At 39.6% G+C, this 25,566-nt stretch overlaps 1 protein-coding gene and 1 long non-coding RNA gene across 4 annotated transcripts in view; one reads left to right on the top strand and one right to left on the bottom strand.

Moving 5' to 3' along the window:
* The window catches only part of LOC131107832 (uncharacterized), a 204,444-nt gene that overhangs the window by 159,735 nt on the left and 19,143 nt on the right, over positions 1-25,566 (top strand). The window lies entirely within an intron of this gene.
* The window catches only part of LOC131107771 (teneurin-3), a 224,286-nt gene that overhangs the window by 69,788 nt on the left and 128,932 nt on the right, over positions 1-25,566 (bottom strand). For all 3 annotated transcript variants that reach the window (XM_058058074.2, XM_058058067.2, XM_058058100.2), the window contains 6 exons: positions 22,942-23,156; positions 16,606-16,813; positions 14,477-14,578; positions 12,669-12,863; positions 10,718-10,918; positions 935-1,120 (listed from right to left, as the gene is read on the bottom strand). In XM_058058074.2, coding sequence (XP_057914057.2) covers positions 935-1,120; positions 10,718-10,918; positions 12,669-12,863; positions 14,477-14,578; positions 16,606-16,813; positions 22,942-23,156 — 1,107 coding nt within the window. The remainder of the gene's footprint in view (positions 1-934; positions 1,121-10,717; positions 10,919-12,668; positions 12,864-14,476; positions 14,579-16,605; positions 16,814-22,941; positions 23,157-25,566) is intronic.

Here is a 25,566-nt window from a genome sequence, read left to right on the forward strand (position 1 = left end):
TCCAATATCTACTTCTGGATGCATATGGCTGTATTTTAAAAAGATAAATAAATACTATATCGTTTATTAACTCCTAGGGTTCGACAGTTTTTTTTAAACACTTGGGAGTGTGACCAATCACTTCGGAGTGGGCGTGGATGGAGGCGGGCAGTGTGTGGAATAAATTCATTCATTCATTCATTTTCTACCGCTTTTTCCTCACGAGGGTTGCGGGGGTGCTGGAGCCTATCCCAGCTGTCTTTGAGCAAGAGGCGGGGTACACCCTGGACTGGTCGCCAGCCAATCACAGGGCACATATAGACAAACAACCATTCACACTCACATTCATACCTATGGACAATTTGGAGTCGCCAATTAACCTAGCATGTTTTTGGAATGTGGAATGTGGGAGGAAACCGGAGTATCCGGAGAAAACCCACGCATGCACGGAGAGAACATGCAAACTCCACACAGAGATGGCCGAGGGTGGAATTGAACCCTGGTCTCCTAGCTGTGAGGCCTGCGCGCTAACCACTCGACCGCCATGCCGCCCATGGAATAAAGTAATTTCGCGGGAAGCAACAAATCCAAAAAGATATAGGTGCAGATTCTGGAAGATCTGGAAAGCTTTGCTGGTTATTGTGTGTAGATGCTCTATAGAAGTCCACAACTCAATAAAAAGGGAAAAATTAGCATAATAGGTCCTCTTTAAACTAATATCACAATCAAATAATCAATATTATTGTTGAAAAGCAGTAATTTCTCACTAGATTGTGTACCTACTGTAATGTGTGTATGATGGTGTGTATCTGCAAAGAGACCCATCTGCATGATGAACTCAGAACACCGACCACACTGACATTCACGCTCCGGTGTCGCCCTTATAAGGGCACCATTTCCTCCGCAATCTGCGCCCTGCTGTCACAGAGCGTGTGTGTAGGTGTGCTGTGCTCACCGATGGTGCAGTGCTCGCCCGTCCAGCCCTGGTGGCAGTCGCACTTGCCCTCGCGACACACTCCGTGGTCGATGCAGCGTGGGTGACAGTCCCTCTGTTCGCATTCCGGCCCCGTCCAGCCTTCCTCGCAGTGACACATGCCGCTGATGCATGAACCATGAGGACCGCAATCCACCACGCACACCTCTGGAGCACAAAGACGAACACGGACATGTGTTTATTTTTTCAGTACTTTGATTATTCTCATATTTTCACTGACTTCTAAATGATGTGAGAATCTTCTAGTATGCAAGCATTCATGCACAATATCTGAGAGAATTTCTATCCTGGATTATCTTTGCACACAAAGCGCATACAAAATGAAAAGGACACACCGACAAAATACACGTCCATAGAAATAATGCATCTCCTGGCCAGACACCGACATGAATACTACAGTACACAGAAGAAGACAGACAGGAGGAGGAATGCATTGGAAATCTTGTGCTGTGCCTAGCATTGTGGCTACACAGTAGATAAAAGAGAATGGAAGGTAAAGCCTTTTTCTAAGAGGCCGGCAACGCATGCTGTGCATACTAGAAGAATAGGAGATACTTGACTTGTCCTTAGAATCTTTCCAAATGAAAGAGGTTACCACCCATCCACTGTCTAATGTACAGTATGAGGTTAATAACAGTTGCCTTCCACATGTACATGTGCGTCAGTCCACCACTTCCAATATAAGAATTCTTAGAGAAGATGACAGTAAAATGCTTGCCAGACGCATAGAAAATGTAGTTTGTAAAGATACACCATGGACATAAATGGCAACTTCCAATGAAACCCTTCAGGTATGGACTGGAGTCAGACTCCAGTCACAAGTTTGATGACTTTGGAGTCAATTTTCCAATAGCGCCTATAAGACTTTGCAACTCAACCTGGACTTTGACATCAATGGTTCTGGACTTGACGTGGACTCTCCACATCGACTGTTGACATTTTTCGTGTATTTTATTTCATATTGGTGAATTTAGGCTGCACGGCGAGCGAGTGGTTAACACGCAGGCAATATACAGCTAGGAGATCCGAGTTCGATTCCACCCTCAGGCATCTCTGTGTGGAGTTTGCATGTTCTCCCCGTGCATGCGTGGGTTTTCTCCCCGGGTACTCCGGTTTCCTCCCACATTCCAAAAACATGCTAGGTTAATTGGCGACTCCAAATTGTCCATAGGTATGAATGTGAGTGTGAATGGTTGTTTGTCTATATGTGCCCTGTGATTGGCTGGCCACCAGTCCAGGGTGTACCCTGAATTTATTACTTAGTTACATAATAATAATAATAATATATTTTATTTGTATAGCGGTTTTCAGAGTACTCAAAGACGCTTTACAGTAGAGAATAGCGTCTATAAAACTTGCAACTCAACCTGGACTTTGACATCAATGGTTCTGGACTTGACGTGGACTTTGTTCTGATGACTTGAGAATACTTGTCATTTGCAGTGATTTTCATTTTCCCACTGACACCGCCTCCTTGAATGCATCTATTAATGTCCAATCTGGCATAAGAACAAACAATGAAGGTATGGCTTACATTTCTGAGTGGCAGTGATTAACACCGGCATGTGTCAGCATGGATCGTTTTATTTGCACGAGCAAATTACAAAGTTGGAATTTGATTTGGTACACTTAACAGTGCTTATGACTTGGAAGGGCTTGAAAATGTCAAACATATGACTTCGGAATCGACTCGACCTGGCTTGTTTTGACTTGGCTTTTTGTGAATAATCACCTAAATAATAAATAGAAGTTGGGTACATACATTTGTCAAAATTATCAACAAAAGTAACAAAAAAAACACAGCCAATCAAAGTCTTCTTTTGACTTGACTTGACTTGAGATACTGGATTAAATACATGAGGCTTATTTGAGGCTTGTAAAGCACCATCTTTCTCCCATCTCTGATAGGTAAAGTGTGAATGACAACTATTGTAAGTTACTTGTCTCCGTTAGACACTTAAGTATTTTAGTAAACTACTTATCGTATTGTATCTGTATCTGAATTAGTACTTTGTACTTGACATTTCGACAAGTCAACAAGACATAAAAATACTGAAGTCAGATTTTTTGAGGGGAAAAATTGGGATGGAATTTTCCAAAAATTATTATGAAGTAAAAAAAAAATAGATTACTCAGTTAGTGGACACAACAAGCTTCAGATTAATCGACTATGTAAATAATGGTGACTTGCAGCCAAATATGCATCCATAATTTAGCGTAAAAAAAAAACAAAGATTAGCAATAATTATGCATTCTCTGTGAATAAACATCTAAATAATAATTAGAATTTGGGTAAATTTGTCAAAATTATCAACAAAAGTTGACAGCCAATCAAAGTCTTGTTTTGAATTGACTTGACTCGAGATTCGGGATTAAAGACTTGAGGTTTATTTGAGGCTTGCAAAGCTTTCTCCCATCTCTGATAGGTAAAGTGTGAATGACAACTATCGTAAGTTACATGTCTCCGTTAGACACTTAAGTATTTTAGTAAAGTACTTATAGTCGTGTATCTGTATCTGAATTTGTACTTGGCATGGGTGGGGCATAAACCGGAAGTGAGCGTTTTCAAACAGAAGCGAGCTGGGGTTAAATCGGTACATTATTTTACGTCTGAAGTTAACATGGATTGTTGATAAGTTGCTACATATATTTATTGTTTATTCATCAGCTATATGTGCATCGTGTACCGTGTATGTGTGTAAGTGACCTAAGATACTTTTTCGATAATGTACCATTCACAGGCCTATAAAAAATGTCATCCACAAATGGTCCTTGGGCCACACTTTGGACATCCGTGGTGTACAAGATGCACACATACCAGGTTGAAGTGCACTTCGGCAGCAAGCCTCTCAGGAGGATTACAGTTTGTAGGATGAAATAAACATTTAATGTCTTTCTAATGTGTGCTTTGCGGGAATTCAGAGCGGAGTTATGATGCATACAAATGAAAAAAAAAACATTTTTTGCAAGTGAGTGGGACAACACATCACAGAGTCTTCCCTACGCTGATCCAGTATAGTGTATCAATCTGATAGCAGTGGACTTAGAAGTGAGTCTTGTGGAACTACTTTTTTTTTTATAGGCTTTCTCTACTGTTTCTTCCCATTTCGTCTGTTTCCCCCCCCACACTGTAATATGTATGTTAATTTTATGTGTCAGTACTGTTAAAGATTAGCATTTTTGTGAAAAATGTCTGATATTTATTTGTGTGATCATCCTGAAACGGCCATGTTCACGTGCCGCGGCTTGACCCATTCTTTTGTTCTTCCGCTGATGCTATCGGCTATTTCGCTTCTTTTAGAGTTCAAAAGGTGAGAAAATAAACAGAAATAACTGCTATGAGTCATAATGTCTGATTCATGTATAGCAATTTCCTTGTGCACACCGCACGGCAAAGCACTTTGTTTTGTTGTGCGCGGCATGTGGGAAGGCTGGTGTGAGGAGTGCGATGCATCCAAGTCGTCTGGACTTTGACAAATGTTACATCGCAGCGTGCGTGCAAAGCAAAGCGCCCGTTATGAGTCGGCGTTATCTCAATAAAGACGGTAAATCAGCGCTCGGGGCGAAGGCTAACTCTCAACGAGGTGTCGTCGCCGCTTGTGAGAATAAAGTGTGACAATAGTGGAGTGTGTCCTTAAAGTTGAAGTGGTTCCAAGTAATGTAGAACTGCAAAGTTTTGCGCTTCAACTTACAGCGAGTTCAACAAAACGTGTCCTTTTGTTCACACTAATCCAGCTGCACTATATTCTCTCTCGGTAAACTTTTTCTTCACATGAGAGACCCGAGATGCTTGCGATTAAGCAGCACTCGCACTGTCGAATATTAACAGCACCTCTGGAGGGGAGCCATTGGATTCTAAAAGGGTTCCTCCTTCCCAAAGAATCCATGTAATCAATTTTTCATTAGTGCCAAAGTGTTTGTCTGCTGTGAACACGCTGCGGTCCCGAGCTGCACTGGAGGTTGTGGGCGGTCGATCGTCGTGGCACGCTTGTTAATTAAAGTTTATTTAATTGCGGAAGAACCACAGCATTAATTGCATAGCTTTGGAATTCCCCACACACTCCGCTGGGTTAACCAACCCACTCGCTTTTGGGATGCAACAACCCCATCGACAGTTCTGAGATTCTCTTAGTGAGGCGGAGAGAAAGTCTTTGTTCACGTGGTTGTGTTATCTTTTGTTCCTTGGGAAGTGTCAAAAGGAAGATTGTGTATGCTTGGCTTTTCTATGGGTATTTCCACTTCTTTTACATCCCCAAAATATGCATGTTTGGTTTACGAGAAACGATGGGGCGAATTCATATTAGGCCATTCGTACCATGCTGGACCTGGACACGATTCAGGCTTTGGACCGTCCATCACTTTTATTCTGCAGTTTTACTGCAAATTCTCTTACTTTGTGGATTATTATTATTATTATTATTATTATGGTGCTGGGCTGCATGGTGGTCGTGTGGTTAGCGGAAGCATTGTAGTATACTACATTGGTCACTAGGTGTCAGTAATTGTATGGTGAGACAGGCACTGGAGTCGTCACTAAGGTTCTCCAGGGAACACATTTACGGTGACACTGCTCGAGTGGGGGCTGCACGGTGGATAAGTGGTTAGCGCGCAGGTCTCGCAGCTAGGAGAACCACGTTCAATTCCACCTTCGGCCATCTCTGTGTGGAGTTTGCATGTTCTCCCCGTGGGTTTCCTCCCACATTCCAAAAATATGCTAGGTTAATTGGGGACTCCAAATTGTCCATAGGTATGAATGTGAGTGTGAATGGTTGTTTGTCTATATGTGCCCTGTGATTGGCTGGCCACCAGTCCAGGGTGTACCCTGGATTTATGACTTAGTTATATAATAATAATAATAATAATAATAATAATAATAATAATAATAATAATAATAACAACAACAACAACAACAATAATAATAATAATAATAATAATAATAATAATAATAATAATAATAATAATAATAATAATAATAATAATAATAATAATAATAATAATAATAATAATAATAATAATACATAATATAATATAATAAGAATAATACATTTGATTTGGATAGCGCTTTTCAGAGTACTCAAAGACACTTTACAGTAGAGAATAAGAAAAAAATAGCGTTGAGTAAAAAGATGCATTAAAATACAATATCCATACATTCATTTAGCACTAAAAACAAGGCTAAAAGCGGGGCGGAGCGCAAATATAATTTTATTTGAATGTTTGAAATATTGAAATTACACTTCTGTTCAACTTGCATGTCACAAAATTCCATTAAAATTTCATTTTTAAGCACCAGTTCAGACACTGTTTCAGAAATAGTAACTTTATCAAATAATCTGTAAACAGTACCCGACTGGAGTTAAGTGGGCCCAATCACGCTTAGTTGGCGGCGAGTACACGATGTGAATGGTGGACTGGTGACCAGTCCAAGGTGTAATCAAGCATTATAAAAAATGGATGAAGCAATCTCCATCAAAGCATTTGTGCATATTTCAAATAGCAATATGTGGAAGCGCACTAGAGAATAGTCTCAGTCGTTGTCATGGTGATCCTGGAGCTATAAGTGTTTGAATACATATAGAATAGCGAACACGTAACAGATGGGAGGGGCCGCCCCCTGAACTAACACGTCCCTTCGGCCTGTGCGGAAATACAAGTCCTTGAATGCAAAATCGGTGACAAATGAAGAGGCTGTGAGCAGGTGGGACACAAAGGTTTAACAAATAAAACGGGTGAAATATTGTGGCCTTTTTGGGAGAAAGGTTCAGAATAAATCTGCGTCTCATATTTTATAATAAGATACCTCGGTGACACCTTGAGGAAGAACATATGTTGGGTCCCGCAAGATTAATGTGGGGTGTCAACACTTTGTTGTTAACATATGTCGGCTTTTATAGCAGCAAGCGGCGCTACAAGTGTCACACATCCAACTTTCGGAACACCTACTTCGACTTCGGCGCCACGCGGCATAATGAAGCGGCTCACTTTTTTTTTTTTTCTTCTTAATTTAATCGAGGTTGTAAACATAAAGCGTGTCAGCAAGAATTCATAAAGCTCTGTCAGCGGAGTGAGAAACACGAGCCGGTGGAGCCCACATTCATCACCGCGCCGGCAAATTCCGACTTTCAATCAGCGGGACATCACAAATGAATAATTTGGGTTCTCGTGCGAGGAGAAGCGATGTGAGGAATAATTTGATTTAGCCGTCTATTCTGCTCAAAGACGTTCACATTTTCACATTCATTTAGGGAAAGAAATTTGAAAGTCTGTCTGATTAATGACGGTAGAGTGAAATGTGAGGTTTAGAGCTTACACTTCCTGGTCACTTTGTTTTTTTTTTTTTTTAGGTGCAGAAATGGGGATGCTGGGAATGAATCACGCAAATTTTACATCACTTTTCATTCATCTTCTTGAAAAACAACTAAAAACCCACCTCTTTAAGTCTGTTTTTACAGATACAGGGTGGACCCCGCCTCTTGCCCAAAGACAGCTGGGATAGGCTCCAGCATACCCGTGACCCTCGTGAGGATAAGCGGCAAAAAAAAATGGATGGATGGAGGTCCACCAACTGATTCAAAGCATCTGACGTCCAAATATTAAGATTATTAATAAAGGCACATTAGCGATCTATCAGGGCCTTTTAAAACAATTCCCACATTTACTGTAATTATAACTTTCTGTGACGTTTTTTTTCCCCGTTGAAAATGGCAATTTAACTAGCATCCCCTATTGTTTGTTAACCATTTTCCTTGTTTTAACTTCACTTCAATCCCAGCCATGTTTGACGATTTTTCAAGGCACACCGAATACAGTGATGGAGGATAAGAGGTGGAGAAGATGGCTGACATGACTCTGGTCATGATGGTTCAGTCCTTAGTCGGTGAAAGGATTTGAACACATCCATCCATGCCGCTTATCCTCACGAGTGTCCCAGGGGGTATGCTGGAGCCTATCCCAGCTGTCTTCAGGCGAGAGGCGGGGTACACCCTGGACTGGTGGCCAGCCAAACACAGGGCACATATAGACAAACAACCATTCACACTCACATTCATACCTATGGACAATTTGGAGTCGCTAATTAACCTAGCATGTTTTTGGAATGTGGGAGGAAACCGGAGTACCCGGAGGAAACCTACGGGGAGAACATGCAAACTCCACACAGAGATGGCAGAGGGTGGAATTGAACTCTGGTCTCCTAGCTGTGAGGCCTGCGCGCTAACCACTCGCCCTTTGTGCAGCCTTCTTCAAAACTTAAGAGGCCAATAACTAACCACTTCCACATGGCATGTGAGGAGACTTTTTTTTCCACTCAAACATGTCAAACATGCCATGGCTGACTTCATGGCTTAATGCAGAGTTAAGGTACTATAATAAGGTAATATAATGTGGGGGCTATAATTGTACCGCAAAATTGCATCATGCATCCCTGTAATATGATGAACACATACAAATATGTACTCATGCAGACAGATTTTGGTCTAAGAACACAGACATATTTTGGAGTCGCTAATTAACCTAGCATGTTTTTGGAATGTGGGAGGAAACCGGAGTACCCGGAGAAAACCCACGCATGCACGGGGAGAACTCCTCACAGAGATGGCAGAGGGTGGAATTGAACCTAGCTGTGAGGTCTGCGCGCTAACCACACACTAGTCAAAACATAAAAACCTATTTAGGTCCTTCTAAATATGTTTTTTTTACATTATTAGAGACCTTCAGACATGAACTAACACCCCTATACTGACTTTTACCCTAAGTAACAGTAGACATAATAAGAAAATATAAGGCTTGTGCTATTAACCTAGCATGTTTTTGGAATGTGGGAGGAAACCGGAGTACCCGGAGAACATGCAAACTCCACACAGTCTGAGAATCAAACCCAGGTTTTCCCGATCTCCTGACTGTGTGGCCTACATGCTAACAATTTCACACAATTTCCACTGAAATGACTTAATGTAATTAAGGAAGTGTACGAGTATATCAAAGTACACGCAGTATGATTAAATGATGCCTTTAATGACTAATCTGCAGTACTGGAGGCTAATGTTGTGGTCCATTATTTTCGCATTTGCGTGACTTTAAAAAGGAAACACAGAGGTACGTTTGCAAGGATGTGTCACTGAACAGCGCCACACTAACGACATTAGGAGTTAATTAGCTGGCGGATGGAATGAAAGGCCCCACAGATTACATTAGATGTGCCAATAAATTGAATTATCCTCAACACAAATACCATCTGAAATTAAAGTAATTATTAAGGTTAGAGGTCAGACATTAATTTAAGTAAACTACATGTGCATCTTGGGCGCTTTTCTTTGTCTAATCATATAAAGTAGCAATAAAATTATGGGTTTGTGTAGTTGTACTTGTTATATTATGGACAAGCACGTGTGTGCACAATTTGAGCAAGATTGGTTGAGAAACATGACCACTATCGAACAAAATGTCTTTGCAGGGGCACAGATGGGACTTGTGAGTCAATGAGCATTTGTCTAATTATGATAGAAATTTTGTCGATATCTTTATTACATGTATGCTAGCATGTATCACAAAGTATTTTCACCACTACTTACGAGGGGTGCCAAAAATGTAATCGGTTTGCGATGTTTCTTGTTCGAATGTTTTGTGGTTAAATGCGCTGCCAAAAATTAGTTAAAAACGTAATTTTTGTCCATAAACATGAGACTCACTGGAGAACTAGCTACCGGATGAATTATTATTAATATATTATTAATATTTTTTGTAAAATGACTTTTTCTTGTCTTAGTCTGAGTTTTTAACATGAAGTAAATTTTGTAAAACATAAAAAGATCTTGTGTAATAATAATAATATTATTATGTATGATTATATTATATATTATTATATGTTATTATATTATATTATATAATAATATTATTATATATTATTATTATATAACATTTTTACATATTATTTAGCTTATTTGGAGAGAATATTTTTTCATAATATTACAACTTTATTTTTGTAAAATGTCAGTTGTCTCGCTCAAAATATTACAGCATCAGTCTGGCAAAACTACAAGATTTTTTTTTTTAATGTCACCACTTTATTGGAGTAAAATCTTTATTTGTAGGGAAATGTTTGTCTTTTGGCACGTTGACAAAATACTTTTCTTCTGATATTACAATTTTTGCTTTGAGTAATTTTATTCATAAACATTTATTATTATTATTCATTCATTCATTTTCTACCACTTATCCTCATGAGGGTTGCGGGGGGTGCTGGAGCCTATCCCAGCTGTCTTCGGGCGAGAGGCGGGGTACACCCTGGACTGGTGGCCAGCCAATCACAGGGCACATATAGACAAACAACCATTCACACTCACATTCATACCTATGGACAATTTGGAGTCGCTAATTAACCTAGCATGTTTTTGGAATGTGGGAGGAAACCAGAGAAAACCCATGCATGCACGGATTATTATTATTATTGATTATTATTGATTTTGAGTGTGTGGCTCATGCTGGTTGGAAGTGTTAGCCTGCTTAGCCACACGGTGGAAGTAAATATTATTGGTTATTAGTTACTTTTAACACACCAATATGTCATCAAACAACAGTGCATTAAAGAAAAGGAAAGCCATCACCATGGAAATGAACTCAAATAGGACCATCATTAGAGAGAAAGATTACTGAATGCAGGAGGGGTCATGGATTCCATGCGCTGTTACAAACCTATGTAAGAATCTAAGCAGCACACCACATAGTAGATATTAGAAAGAAACTGACCTATGGAGCAGTCGGCCCCGGTCCAGTTCTCCTCACAGATGCAGGCTCCGGAGTCTGTGTTGAAGGTTCCGTGACTGGAACACTGTTCTGGACAAGTGCTCTTCAGGATCTCGCAGCTGATGCCACCCCAGCCCGGGTTACAGTGGCACTCGCCGTGATGACAAGTCCCGTGTCCGGCGCACTTTGGATCCACGCAGTCCACTGAGGAGACAATTAGAACTAAGACTTATAGACTTTTACTCCAATTACATTCAAGTTACTTTTTATTTGAACTCTTAGTGGTTTTTCTTTCTGACCTATTTTGTACTTTGGGGCTAATGATGTTCCATTAGAGCACTCGGAAAAGGAGCATAATTGGTGTCACGGCTTAAATCATCACTGGAAATGCTCTTTTTCTTCTTTTAAAGGGAATAGAAAAAGGTCCGGCAGTCACATTTTAGCCAGCATTTTTTATCGGAATACTGTCTTGTTGGAGTTTATAAAAACGTGTAATTGTGTCTTTGGTATTGAATGAGTTAAGAATACTGTTAGAATGGACTCGGAATATTTGGATGTATCTAGGAACACTGTGTGATTGCTGTTCGAAGTCTGATGGGAAGGTGCGCCAGTGGGGACGGCTACTGGCGGCCAGTGGTGGAATTAAACTTTTTTCCTTGTCGGAATGACATGATGTGAACCAGGGATTATTTCATCGGCATCTAGCTATGTCAAATGCAATCAAAATGTTTGGAACGCTGTTGGAATACCATAAGAATCTTTAGTGCAGTTAGAATACCTCTAGTATCTCTTTAATACTCGGGTATACTCGGGTATCCGCATGCATAATAACGTTGATTTATTCCGTGTCTGTGTGCATGTGAGGTCGGTCACCCACACATGTAAGTCTGATCTGATAATTGTCTTTTGTCCGCGCGCCAGTCGATAACGTTAAACGCGGCAGAGTGGATTGGCAGAGGGGAAAAAAGATAAAGAGATCCCCATAAATGACGTCATTGACTGATTGATCGGGACGGACGACTCTTGAAGCTTAGCGATAGGTTAGTCAATTAGCGGTCTCGCTTTGCACGCTCATGTGTGGAGAGAGAGAGAGAGAGAGAGTTAATTTATTCACACAGTGTCAATACCAACAACATACAGAGCATTATCTGCTTGGCTGGCTTGACCGCACGCGTTGTTCCAGCATGAAACTGGCCCTGACCCCACCACCCAAGCACGTAATTTGCACAGGGGATACTGGGGCGGTCAAGCGATTTTAATAAAAATATGCATTATTTAGCATTAATATCTAATTGGTTTTCTTTATTTATATCATTTGCTATACCCTGGAATCAAAAAAAGGCAGACAGACTACATTTTCTTTATTGTTGGTCGACACCTAAACCTAATAAAAAAGACAAAAAGAGGTAAATACCTGTATGGTTAAGTTAGGTGAAGATGTAATGGTAATGGTTTAATTTCATTTGAACATGCATCAGATTACAATTGAATGCATCGCATAATCAGTTCACAGTTCCACATGTCCAAAAGGAGTAGGAAGAAGCAAAGCTTATTAAATCCTACCCCTCCATCTGGTACTTTTACAATCAGTAACTGTTACATTTGTTCACTTCCTGCTTTCCTAATATAGTTTTTTTTATTTTTTTTATTTTTGTCACGTACCGAAGTAGGCGGTGATATGAGCATCCAATGACATAATGGGTACCATAGTAAGTGTCAATATAGTGATATATGTATATATTGTTTGTGTGTTCTAACATGCAAATAGTCCTACGTACTGTTGTATTTCCAGGCTTTTTATGGATTTTTATTTTGAACTGGTGATGCCCCCAAATGCGTGAAATCAGATTGTCGTGTTCTGACTGTGAGAACCCCCCACCCCCAATGGTAGACCCCACGTTACGCCCTTGCCACCACTACTATGGAATATGTTTTATCTACATGCACCGTTTACCTTGCTCACAGTTAATTCCTCTCCAGCCGGTGTTGCACACACAGTTGCCCGCCACGCACACCCCGTGACCCCCACACTGGGGGTCCACACACTGGCCGGAGGCCACGTCGCACTCGGTGCCCTTCCAGCCGCTGTAACACTGGCAGCGCCCCCTAGTGTACTGGCCATTACCGCTGCACAACACGGGGCAGGCGGCTAGGAGACACAAGCATTCGGGTCATTCATAAAATGCTACATTTATATTATTATTTTCTAATAACAGAAGGGACTTGCGTGAAAAATAATGCTCTGGAATCATGAATATTATTATTATGATGTGACATGAAAGAAATGCCAAATGTAAGCTTAAAAAAACATTTTTTTTATAGCCAACTTGATTAATTATGAAAATCACATTATAACTGCATTCATTAATTTATTATCATTATAAAACATGTGAGAAGAAATTAAGCAGTCTGTGAAGTATTAAAATAAATATTATTACAATGTTAAATTGTAAAAATAATTTTCCATATTCAAGGGTCAATAAATTATTATTATAGTTAGTAATAAATAAGTATGCAAAATATTATTATCATTATTATCATTATTATCATTATTATCATTACTATCATTATTATCATTATTATCATTATTATCATTATTATCATTATTATTATTATTTTGTCCAATGGATAAAAATATGATGTAAGTGAAAAATAGTGTTTTAAGCTATTATTATTATTATTATTATTATTATTATTATTATAATTACTATTATTATAATTATTATTATTATTATTATTATTATTATTATTATTATTATTATTATTATTATTATTATCATTATTATCATTATTATTATTTTGTCCAATGGATAAAAATATGATGTAAGTGAAAAATAGCGTTTTAAGCTATTATTATTATTATTATTATTATTATTATTATTATTATTATTATTATTATTATTATTATTATTATTAATACTGATACTGGTTTTACAGATAATAATAACACATTAAGCAGTTATAGTTATTTTGTTAAATGAAAATAACATAATATAAACGAACATCAGCAACATATATAGTATTTTTAACTAAAGTTATTGATTTTATTAAATTATTATTATTATTAGTAGTAGCAGCAGTATTACAAATAATAATGAGATATTAAGGAGTCTCGAAGTGGATTATTATAGTTATTATGTCAAAGAATAACAATAATAATGTAATCAAAAAATACATGGTGTTTAAATAACTAATTTTATTGAATTTATTATGTAACCGGAAGAACAATTATTGTAAAAAATATATATGCGTATATATATTTCCAAAAGCATGAGATCACAGTTTGTATATTCATACCAATAACCATACCAATAATCATGTCACGAACAAGACCTGAGCTGTTAAAAGACACGAGCGTAATAACAGTTGATGTGAAAGGCCAATATTTTGAAGCTAATGAAATGATCAAACAAACTGTCGGCCATGAAGCCAAAGTCAATAGCGTTCATCCTCTGGTGGCCACAAATGATAGAAGCTGTCAAGCAGCACATCACAAACCATCCGCCTTTACACCAGAGCATCATAAGAAGCCTTATTCACATCTTTTAAATCTAAAATAAATCTGTTTTAAGTGTGTGAAAAGTGCATAAATCTCAGCGGGAGTCTTTGGCGGTGATGGAGTGCAAAGTGCGGATTAGTCAAAAGAGTCAAGTCCACTGTGGTTAGCGGCACAAGTAGGTCTTTTTTTTGCCGTGTCAATGAAGTGAACATTTAAGTAATAAGTTAACCGAGCAGTAAAGTATGAAAAAAGTAGATAATTACCTCTGGAACAGTACGGCCCAATGAATCCCGGGAAGCAGTGACAGGATCCTGCGACACACTCGCCGTTCCCGTAGCAGTTGTGTGCGCACTCGGTGACAGACTCTGTGGGAAGTCAAACTATTAATAACGCATCATGCTGTCACGTTGCCGCAAATCTGGGAGATCTCTCCAAAGTAACTTTTGACAAGTGCTGGGAAGACAGCGCTGCTTCCAACCTTTTACTCTTTTTTTTTAAGTTTTTAATTCCCATCCAAGCATCCCTTATTTGCAGATGTTTTATAAGGCAAAGCGTTTGTCTCCTTTTCCGCTCAGGTTTAAGCCTCCAGAACATGTCTGCTACACCCCGACTGCTCCCATCCACGCCGTGTCAAATAAAAACCACAAAAGTGTTATAAATTAGCCCAAATAATTCAATTTCCTTGACATATATTCCCTTCTTTCCACTCTTCCATCGCGCACCGACGCCCCGGTTGATCAAGCCAACGCAAGCCAAGCAATCTCTTGAGTATTTACGGCTTCAAATCCTCTCTGAGTTGAAGTTAATCTGACACATCCTACACAAAGAGCTTGTGTGCACTCAACAGACCATCGCTCATCAGGGACAACACCCCTTCACCCCCCCAAACCCCAAAAGGCCAAAGCCTTCATTTTGATAAGTGAAGAGGGCAAACTTTTTTGTTATTACTCAGGATTGTATTGGTGGACTTGGATCCAGGCAATTTTGACCTGGCACATCAATACTTTCATATTTGGAGGGCCCAATCAATGAAACTACCCCCAAAGGAAATAGAGAAGTAGGAAAAATGTTATCTCAATCCTTTTTTTCTCCACCTCAAAAACCCTACATGGAAATTACACCATGTCCAAAGTCCTGAAAAGTTGCTAGCTGGAAGGATCAATGCCAATGCATGGCTTTTATTACAGCATGCAGGTCCAATGATCCACTATCCTCCAAAGAACACCCCCTCGTCTCGTCTGCCTCCAAGGTTGCTCAAAGTCGGGCAAAATCGACTTGTTTGCAAAGCAGGTGGAATTTTTCATCTCTAATCTGAACCGTCCGGGTTAGATCATGCAAGCAAAGCCTGAAATAGGAAACTCGTGGTAAGTTTACATTGGAACACACTGGTTGAAACTTTATGGATTATTGACAAGGCACAACGGCAGGGAAGAGGTGCAAAACCCTGCAACCAATTACAATTACTCTAACTGGAAGGGGAATTATAATTAGTGGATGCTTCGACCGATCTGGTACAGGAATCTGTCCATTTTGTCCGGAAGTGCAAAACACTTCAGCAAACTCTTAAACACTTTAACATTTCGGTTTTATTTATTTATGAGTTATGTATTTTGTTAGCGAGCTAACCAGCTGGCCTCAAATGTATTTCTTCAAAACTTCATTCATTCATTCATTTACTACCGCTTATCCTCATGAGGGTCACAAGGGGTGCTGGAGCCTATCCCAGTCCAGGTACACCCTGGACTGGTCGCCAGCCAATCACAGAGCACATATAGACAAACAACCATTCACACTCACATTCATACCTATGGACAATTTGGAGTCGCTAATTAACCTAGCATGTTTTTGGAATGTGGGAAGAAACCGGAGTACCCGGAGAAAACCCACGGGGAGAACATGCAAACTCCACACAGAGATGGCCGAGGGTGGAATTGAACTCTGGTCTCCTAGCTGTGAGGCCTGCGCGCTAACCACTCAATCTCCGTGCAGCCTTATTCAAAATTTAAAAGGCCAATAACTAACCACTTCCACATGGAATGGGAGGAGACTTTTTTTTCCACTCAAAAATGTCAAACATGCCATGGCTGACTTCATGGCTTCATGCAGAGTTAAGGTAATATAATAAGGTAATATAATGTGAGTACTATAATTGTACTGCAAAATTGCATCATGCATCCCTGTAATATGACGGACACATACAAATATGTATTCATGCAGACAGATTTTGGTCTAAGAACATGTTGTTTTCAATGGTTTCATATCTTTATGCAGCACACCATGCACATTCATCATTCACCATGCACGTGTATTTATTTAAGAAAAACGGGACCAGTGCACGTTGGCCAACATTTTCAAGTAATTGAGAACCCAAAACAAATTCATGAGCTCCTACCCTGGATGATGGCGTTGTAGGACACCGCCTCCACGCTGCGCCCGTCGTTGTAAAAGGCCAGGTGCCACACCCCGGAGTCCAGGTACTGGATGAAACCCGCCTGGTGGACCACCACTTGGTGCTCCAGTCGGGCCCTCTCCGCTTCGCTCTGAGCACGGTGTTCTTTAGCGATGAGCCGGCTGCCATCCAAGAGTTCCACAAAGTCGTACTGCAGAACACACACACAACACATTATTGATCTTGTGTTTATTTAATTAAACGCTGTGAAAATACCTGTTTATAGTTTCTCATGTGGTTCAATCACAGTTCAGTATGGACTTTAGTTTATAGTTGGGTTCATTTTGGGTATAATTAGGGAACAAAAACAGTCTCTAATTTGTGGGAACTTGACACCTCTTTGTTATGTAGCAAAAAGTACACTTGTGATTCAGGTTGCTGCGCCAGTTCAATATTTGCAGTCACTTGGTATTAGAAGAAAGCAAAATATATTACATTAGCAGAGTAGTTGTACACATTCATTACGTTAGTTGATATTGCATTGATCAAAATGACTCTCCGTCCCAATTGGTATTCACATATAATTGTGTTTATTGTATTTGCATGAAATTCAAAACATAATTAATTTATACACCTGACGGTTGGAGTTTACAGATGGCTAATAAAGTTTCTATTTCTTTAAAATATGTAAATAATTCCTCAGATGCTGAGTGGATTACTATGCTGATGGGATTAATTAGAGTGAAATCAAATCTGTTGGTGGTGTACTACAGTACAACAGCACACCTCGTATTCTGCAGGCATTGTGTTCCTGCCTTTGGTCTATATGTGCTTTCTCCCGTTAACAAACATCGACCTACAAGATAAACAAGGAGTAATTCCTGCCTGCCGCAATAATTGAAGAGGTGCATTCGCTCTCACAGCACCCCGGTGAACAGCTGGACCTCATTTGGACGGAAACTGAGGAGCGCGACGTGGAGGAAAAACAGTGCATCCCCAGACAAGCCGTAATGGGTACAGTGAAGCACAACCGATGCAGGCAGAGGATTCCCTGGTTTCAGCAATTGTTAGCTGCACAGATGAACTGAGCCTCTGGTGCAGACGCTTGTGTTGGATCAGACAAGCGAGGGCAGCTTGCGACGCATACAAATCACGCTTGTTTGTTTTTCAAGAGCTCGGATTGGAAAGTGGCGGTATCGTAGGGTTAAGGACAATACCGGGGAAAACAAACTCAAAGCTGACATGAAGCAAGAACATCTTCGCAGTGAAGACGACTTCCTGCCATATGAATGTGGCAGACACTGACGTGTTTACTGAATGAAGTACACAGTCTATGGTTACAATGATTCGTATATTGTGGCCGGTACTGTTACATCTTCCACATATATAGGTTGTTTAACCAATACCCAAATATCCGGCCATCTGATCTATCAAAGTCTTATTTTACATGTTTCTCTTTGTTGGTCGACACCTAAACCTAATAAAGGACAAAAAATTCCTGACCAAAAAGAGGTAAATACCTGTATAGTTAAGTTAGGTGAAGCTGTAATGGTAATGGTTTAATTTTATTTGAACATGCATCCGATTACAATTGAATGCATCCCATAATCAGTTCACAGTTCCACATGTCCAAAAGGAGTAGGAAGAAGCAAAGCTTATTAAATCCTACCCCTCCATCTGGTACTTTTACAATCAGTTACTGTTACATTTGTTCACTTCCTGCTTTCCTAAAATAATTTTAATTTTAATTTTAATTTTAATTTTAATTTTAATTTTAATTTTAATTTTAATTTTAATTTTAATTTTAATTTTAATTTTAATTTTAATTTTAATTTTAATTTTAATTTTAATTTATTTTAATTTAATTAATTTTAATAAAGTCAAAGTCACGTACCGAAGTACGAGGACATATTGACCATAAAATGCCATAATGGGTACCATAGTAAGTGTCAATATAGTGATATGTATAGCACATCATGACTGGTTCAAGACTCTTCATCCTTGTATTTAGCAAACATCAACTGCTTGTATTGTTTCTTGAATTGGCTCATCGTTGTGCATTGTTTGAGGGTTTAGATTTAGATCCTGGTTTGCACTGTCGAAACAGATAATAGTCCTCAGTGGGTTTCAACTTCCTGGGTAAAGTTCCTGCAGTGAAAATGTACCTTTGGAGTCCAATAATGACGCCTATAGGGTACATTAGTGTAGCTTCTAGTACCTTGAAGGACAGAGAATGACTCCTTCCGGAACCCTAATTCTGACACTGCAGTGCCCCATGTATCAGACCGGGGGAGATGAATAATTCTTCTTCCCCTGGTTTGTTATATAAGAGTTAGTGGACTGAAAATACCGACTGAAGCGTCGCACCAACTCAGAGCAATGATGAAGAGACGCGCAAGACCAGTTGCAGCGTTTCATATTTCAACACAGCGGAGGAGCCTTTCATCACGCTCAATATAGCAAACACAAGGTGTGACCAAATCATAGCTATAGGATACACTGATTCAACAAATGTAATCACCAAAAATGCTACTTTTGTGGTTCCCTAGTGAAGATCTGTCAGCCAAACTCCCTACAGACTGAGCTACTGTCACCACACAGCAAAAAAAGGATATATTATATATATATTTTCCAAAGAAACTTCCTATTCAGAAGTTCTGATTATCCTTAAATCATCCCTCCGACTTTTCAAATTCTGTCATTTTATTGAAGTACTGTATTTCCCAGACTATAAGTCACATTTTTTTATAGTTTGGCTGGTCCTTTGACTTATGGTCTGGTGCAACTTTTATATTTGTATATATTTGTATATTTGTATATACTTGTATGTTAATTAACATGATTCCAACATCATGTTATAATTTAGCATGTGCTAAATTTAAGTTTAAGTTTTATTTTGGCGACACCTGGTGGCCAAAATAATTAATTAAGTTGACCTTATGACGCAGTTAGGCAAACAAACTTTTTGTTACTGAATAGTCTCCAATGCCCGGGAGACTATATGTCTGGAATTTTGTCTCTTTTAAGGAATTCCAGCCAAAACAACCAGCTCTATTGGCTCCTCAGGTTTCTTTTACATTGATTATTAGCAAAAAAGTACATTGATTTATTACCAAATTAGTAGATTGATTTATTACCATTGATTTATTACTAAAATAATTCTAAAAATGTTGCCACTTTCTAATGCACAAACATAACATAATCAAATTTGTTTCATTGTTTCATTTTCCTCACCGCTTTCACTCTCTTGTCTCCCCCCCCACCTGCTGATGTGCTCACGACTCCCCTTTTTTCATCTTAGTGTTGGCACGTACGGCACCACACACCAGAAATCCAGTTTAAAACGTTCTAAATACATTATTAACATTATTAGAGCGCTTTAGACATGATGTAACACCCCTATAGTCATCTCTGCACTCTTATCACCGAATATAGAAGACATAACAATCGAAAATAACGTCTGAAGCTGTGAGTTGATTTTCAGGTAACAGTTGCAAAAGTCAAATCTGGTGCTTGTGTGTCACCCCTGAACATTACAGTAACATTACTGACACCTTGCAACCAGTATATAGTACTTCAATTCATTAATGTCTTCTGAATGCCCAATTTTAAGTTAATTTTGCCAGATATTTTTTGAAAAAACAAAGCAAAATGGACGAGTATATATAAAAAGAAGGCGTTTCAATTCTGACAATTTTTCCTCAGATGTACAATCCAGTCTGCCAAGGCAAGTAGACTGGTGCTTATTATTTCTGCAAGGAAGAGCCATCACAACCTTTACAACTACAGAACCGCCATGAAACCATCTGTTTAAAATGGTAATGTGTTCCTTTGCCTCCTGGTGGCAAATAATGAATGCAGCTTTAAATGAATGTTTCTCAGCCTTGGAAGAACACAGCAGCCTTCAATGTGGCCGACAGGAAAAAAAAAAAAAGCAGCAAAAAAGAAAATACATTAAAAAAAAAAAAGGATTCATTGCGGAGGAATGTGACAAACAAGGACCCGGGCCACCTTTTTGGCTGACTTTGGGCATGAGGGGAAGTCAGGCCTTTGATTGCAGCAGGGGGGCACACGAGGGGGGTTGGTGGAAATTAACCTGGCGGAGGTTGACTTCTTTGTGTTGCCGGCTGCAGGGGGAAGTAATAAAACAGTCCATACACAAGCTTTCAGCCTTCCGCTCCAGTGCATTCGTCTCGATTAGGTGGTGTGAACCCCCCCACCCCACCACCACCACCACCACCGGCTCATCTCGGTCCAACAATAGCAGTGACATTAAGCGTGGGTGGACAAAGGACAAATGCAGCTTTTAGATTGAGTGACCTTCGTGTTGTGCTTGATAAAAAGCAGGTACAAATCCTGGAGCCAAAAAGCCAAACAAAAAGTCTGTTTGTGTGAGTTTGTTTGCTTTGTGCCGCCAACAGACAGACACTCAATAGCAGGTGGACCACGTCTTTATTGGAAAGAGGCGGGAAAGCTGTCCCTCTTAAATGTTGTCTCCCCTTGCTGGCTGTGAATGGGACGTTCGATATCCCTCACTGGTCTCTTTCATGCTCAGTTGAGTAAAGGCATTGATCTGTGGCCCCGCTACCGCAACACAATGCCGCTCCGAGGTGGCCACGATTGACACCCTGTCCAGCATTGACACGAGAGGTTGTGTCTCGTTAATTACTCCCCTTTTCCTCTTTGATTTTCTGTTTCTTTGCTCCCTCTACCTCTACTGGCATTGTTGTACACTCAAACTTTGTTTTTTGTATGATTTGAAAAATTTGCTTTCAGTATTGCACGTAACAAATTGGTTCTGTGCTGTATGGTGCTGCCAAATTGAGTGCCCAAACAAAGCACTCTACACGTTGCTCAGTCACCATCAAATTTCTAGGCGACATCAATCATGATGCGCAAAAATGTCCCTTGTTCTGAACAGGAAGTTGTCCATTTCGGTTTCAAGTGGTAATTTTGGATGAAAACCAGGAGCTGTCTTTCAAAGTTACAGTCCTAGGCACTTTGACCAACCCAGCCCTAATAGAAAATGTAAAGTAAAAATATTTTTTTATCAGTCAACAAGCAATCAACAAGGTCAAACGGCATTTTTAAACACAACCCACCATGGGGCCAAAGAGTGTCATTCAATATAAAATTATTTCTCATTGTTTTCTACACAATACAAACAAATCTTATCAATAAAATGTATTTTTTGTTAACATTTTTGTGTGTTTGGAACGTATTAATTGCTCCCTCTACCTCTACTGGCATTGTTGATTGGAAAAATTTGTTTTCAGTATTGCACGTAACAAATTAGTTCCGTGCTCTATCGTACTGCCAAATCAAGTGCCCAAACAAAGCACTCAACGCGTTGCTCACTCATCATCAAATTTCTAGGCAACATGATGCATAAAATGTCACAAAATGTCACAAGAACCCTTGTTCTGAACAGGAAGTTGTCCATTTCGGTTTCAAGTGGTAATTTTGTGCGAAAACCAGGAGTTGTCTTTTAAAATTACTTTGACCAACTCAGCCCAAATGAAAATTACTTTAAAAAAAATATATATTTTTTTATCAGTCAACAAGCAATCCAAAGCACAACTCACAACCCACCATGGGGCCAAAGAGTGCCATTCAATATAAAATGATTTCTCATTGTTTTTTACACGATACAAAAATAATTGTATCAATAAAATTTATTTTGTGTTAACATTTTTGCGTGTTTGGAACATATTAATTGGCTTTACATTCCAATGTAAAAAAAAAAAGGCCTTGGTTTTCGTGAAACCGAGGTACCAGTGTGCCGCCATTACCATCATTACCATAAAAGTGTAGTCCGGCCCACCTGTATGGCCGCTCGTCTCCACCGGCGAGCCTCTGCACTCCACTGAAGCGCTTCTTCACTCGGACGTAATGTCAACAAGGTGAGGCTAAGCGCTTCTTTGCCAGGAGCCGTCGTCTGAGTGCTTCTGTCCAATGTCATTCAAGTGGCACATCAAGACAGTTTTTGGAACACTTGGGTTGGCTAATGGCTGACTTTTAGGAAGGAGTGAACCATGTGAGTGATGGCAAATTGGAGCTGAGAAGTAAGAGCTGAGGCTAAAAGTGGCTTTGGCGTTTTTATTTTTTTATGAAGGCTGATTTTTCCTTTTTTGGATATCTTTCTTGCTCTGGACGGTCGGAGAGTGTTCAGGTTTGCCTAATGAAGTGGCCAAGAGGATATGTGCATTGATCGGGTTAATTAAAGGAAGATTACAATTCATTCATAAATTCCTTGTCATGTTTATATTGTATTGGACGAGACAATATCTGAATATTCCGAACGCCAACCCTGCATCATATTAAATATCAAGCCAATACCTGCGTGTGAGATGGCGCCAGACCTTTCCGTCCATAGACGCCGATCAGAGCGTTCTTCTGCACCGATATGTTGAACTTGAGGAAGTGGGCCTTGTCCACGCTCAGCTGGGAACGCCAAAACACACCCGGCGGCACGCTTTGACCCGCCCTCTTCCCGACGTCCACTGGCCCGGTGTCAATGGAGTTGTTCTCCTGATGGAGAACGCTCGTTCTTCCTGGCAGACACAAACGTGGCAGATATATCAGATGAGATGCTAATATGGAAAGGACTACAAATCCCAAATTGATGAAGAGTGATATTGCTTGATTATACAGAACGGATTTAAATATGCAAGCATGGGATATTTTATATTTCTGAAATATCATATCTAGTTTAAGGGTGGTCATACATGTATTTGAAATAATGTGACCCCGACAGGCTGCAAGTGGTTAGCGTGCAGAGTTTGCATGTTCCCCCGGTGTGCATGTTCTCCGGATACTCCGGTTTCCTCCCACATTCCAAAAACATGCTAGGTTAATTGGCGACTCCAACTTGTCCATAGGTATGAATGTGAGTGTGAATGGTTGTTTGTCTATATGTGCCCTGTGATTGGCCGGCTGGCGACCAGTCCAGGGTAGACACCGCCTCTCGCTCGAAGACAGCTGGGATAGGCTCCAGCACCCCTGCTACCCTTGTGAAGATAAGCGGTAGGAAGTGATTAAATGAATGTGACCCCTATAATTTCATAATATTGTTCCCTTATTATGTGATTTTTCTCGTTAGATTTCAACATTTTTCTAATAATATTTTGACTTCATTGTAAAAATACTGCTGATTTTCCGCTTTTTGCGTTTTTTTTTTATGAAGTGAATAAATGAATGTGACCCCTATAATTTCATAATATTGTTCACTTAATATTGTGATTTTTCTCGTTAGATTTCAACATTTTTCTAATAATATGTTGACTTCATTGTAAAAATACTGCTGATTTTCCGCTTTTTGCTGTTTTTTTTTTTTTTTTTTAAATAAAGGTTTTGTTGTTAAATTAGATGCAGTGTGCCAAAAATAAAAAATAGCCACGGAGGCTGCACTTGACACTCCTGCTATGAATACATAGTGTAGTAGTAGTAGTAGTAGTGGTAGTATAATAGGTTGCACACATGCCTCATTGTCATAATGCCATCCTTGATTGTCTCCTTTTTATTAGTAAATGTGAAATTCATGCTGTCCAGTGTAATGCCTAACTTGATTAATGAGACATACGCAGTGGCGGTATTGTTCTCTATTGAGCTGCGAGGATGAAAGCTTCTTATTCACAGTGCACACGCTAAGATAACGCACAAACTGTAAATAATTGGCTTTTAAAAAGACTCTTGTCTGCATTGTGTCTTCATCTCACAAATGGAACCCGTCACACGCACTCTGAGCGCTAACGTCAAATCATAACCATTTGATGAACCGGAGATGTCTTTCAAGTGTTTGGTTGTAAGAAGATGGCTGATTCACTGCCATAGTAAACTTCAGCTTGCACTCGGAACGACGTCGTTGGTAGGAAAACCGGGTTCCGAGTCACGTCCGTCTAAAGATGGCGGCAATGTCGGCTTCACTGTGAGATTTGATGTCTCGTTAGTAACTTGTTTGCCCGATGGTGCACAACACTTCGGAATGTATGTACACCAGCGTGCGTGTTATAATTTCCCTGCGTCAGTGTTTGTGTGTAATGAGGCCACTGGCTGTCACTTTCATTGCAGTCAAAGGGGAGACGGGGAGCCAAGTGTAACCTCTCGGGAGAATAATGGCCGCCTATTGATTGCCTTTAAAGAGTCCACAAGCTGCCTCATGCTATATTCATTAACAGTGTTTATGAGGATTTAAACACAGTCCAGGTTAAACAATCCCGCATTAGCCTGTTTGCACGTCCTCAATGCTGCATTTGTGTCTGCACGCTCATTCGGAGGCGGCGAGCGCCAGAGGTGGATCGCGCCGGGCCGCCTACTTGCTGATGAATATAGAATGCTAACAGATTATCACCAGGCGGTGCAAAATAATATCCATAATGTGAGAGGACTCCAGATGTCACGAGTCAAAGAAAAGTCTTATTAGCAGCGAGTTGCATAAACACACCAAAGGCCCATTACAGGACGCAGAGGAGCTTATTTCATTCAGAATTGGACTCAAATTTAGAGTGAGGGCACTGAAAAACAGCTGGTCCTTAGTTTACACTGTTTCCAGTTTTGTGGTTATGTACACACTCCCAGAAATTATTTAAAAACTCAATTTCACAAATCCCACTGAAGAACTAGTTAATCCACTGTGTGCGCAATAATTAATCGATGATCAATTGATTGTACAATTAATCAACAACTATTTTAGTATTCAATTACTCTTACTTTCGTTTTTTTTTATTTAAAAAAAATAATTCCATGTGGGGGGCTGCACGGCGGTCGAGTGGTTAGCGTGCAGACCTCACAGCTAGGAGACTAGGGTTCAATTAGCCTGTGCAATAACAATGTGATATATAGATGGATATAGGGGTGTTATTTCATGTCTACAGGACTCTAATGATGGTAAAAATTGTATTAAGAAAGTCATAAAAATGTCTTTAAAAATAAATAAAAATGTATTCATATTGAATCTGGGCTGCA

This window comes from Doryrhamphus excisus, linkage group LG23 (genome assembly GCF_037039965.1).
Source record: "Doryrhamphus excisus strain RoL-2023G ecotype Guam linkage group LG23, RoL_Dexc_Guam_v1.1, whole genome shotgun sequence".
In the NCBI taxonomy this organism is placed as follows: Eukaryota; Metazoa; Chordata; class Actinopteri; order Syngnathiformes; family Syngnathidae; genus Doryrhamphus; species Doryrhamphus excisus.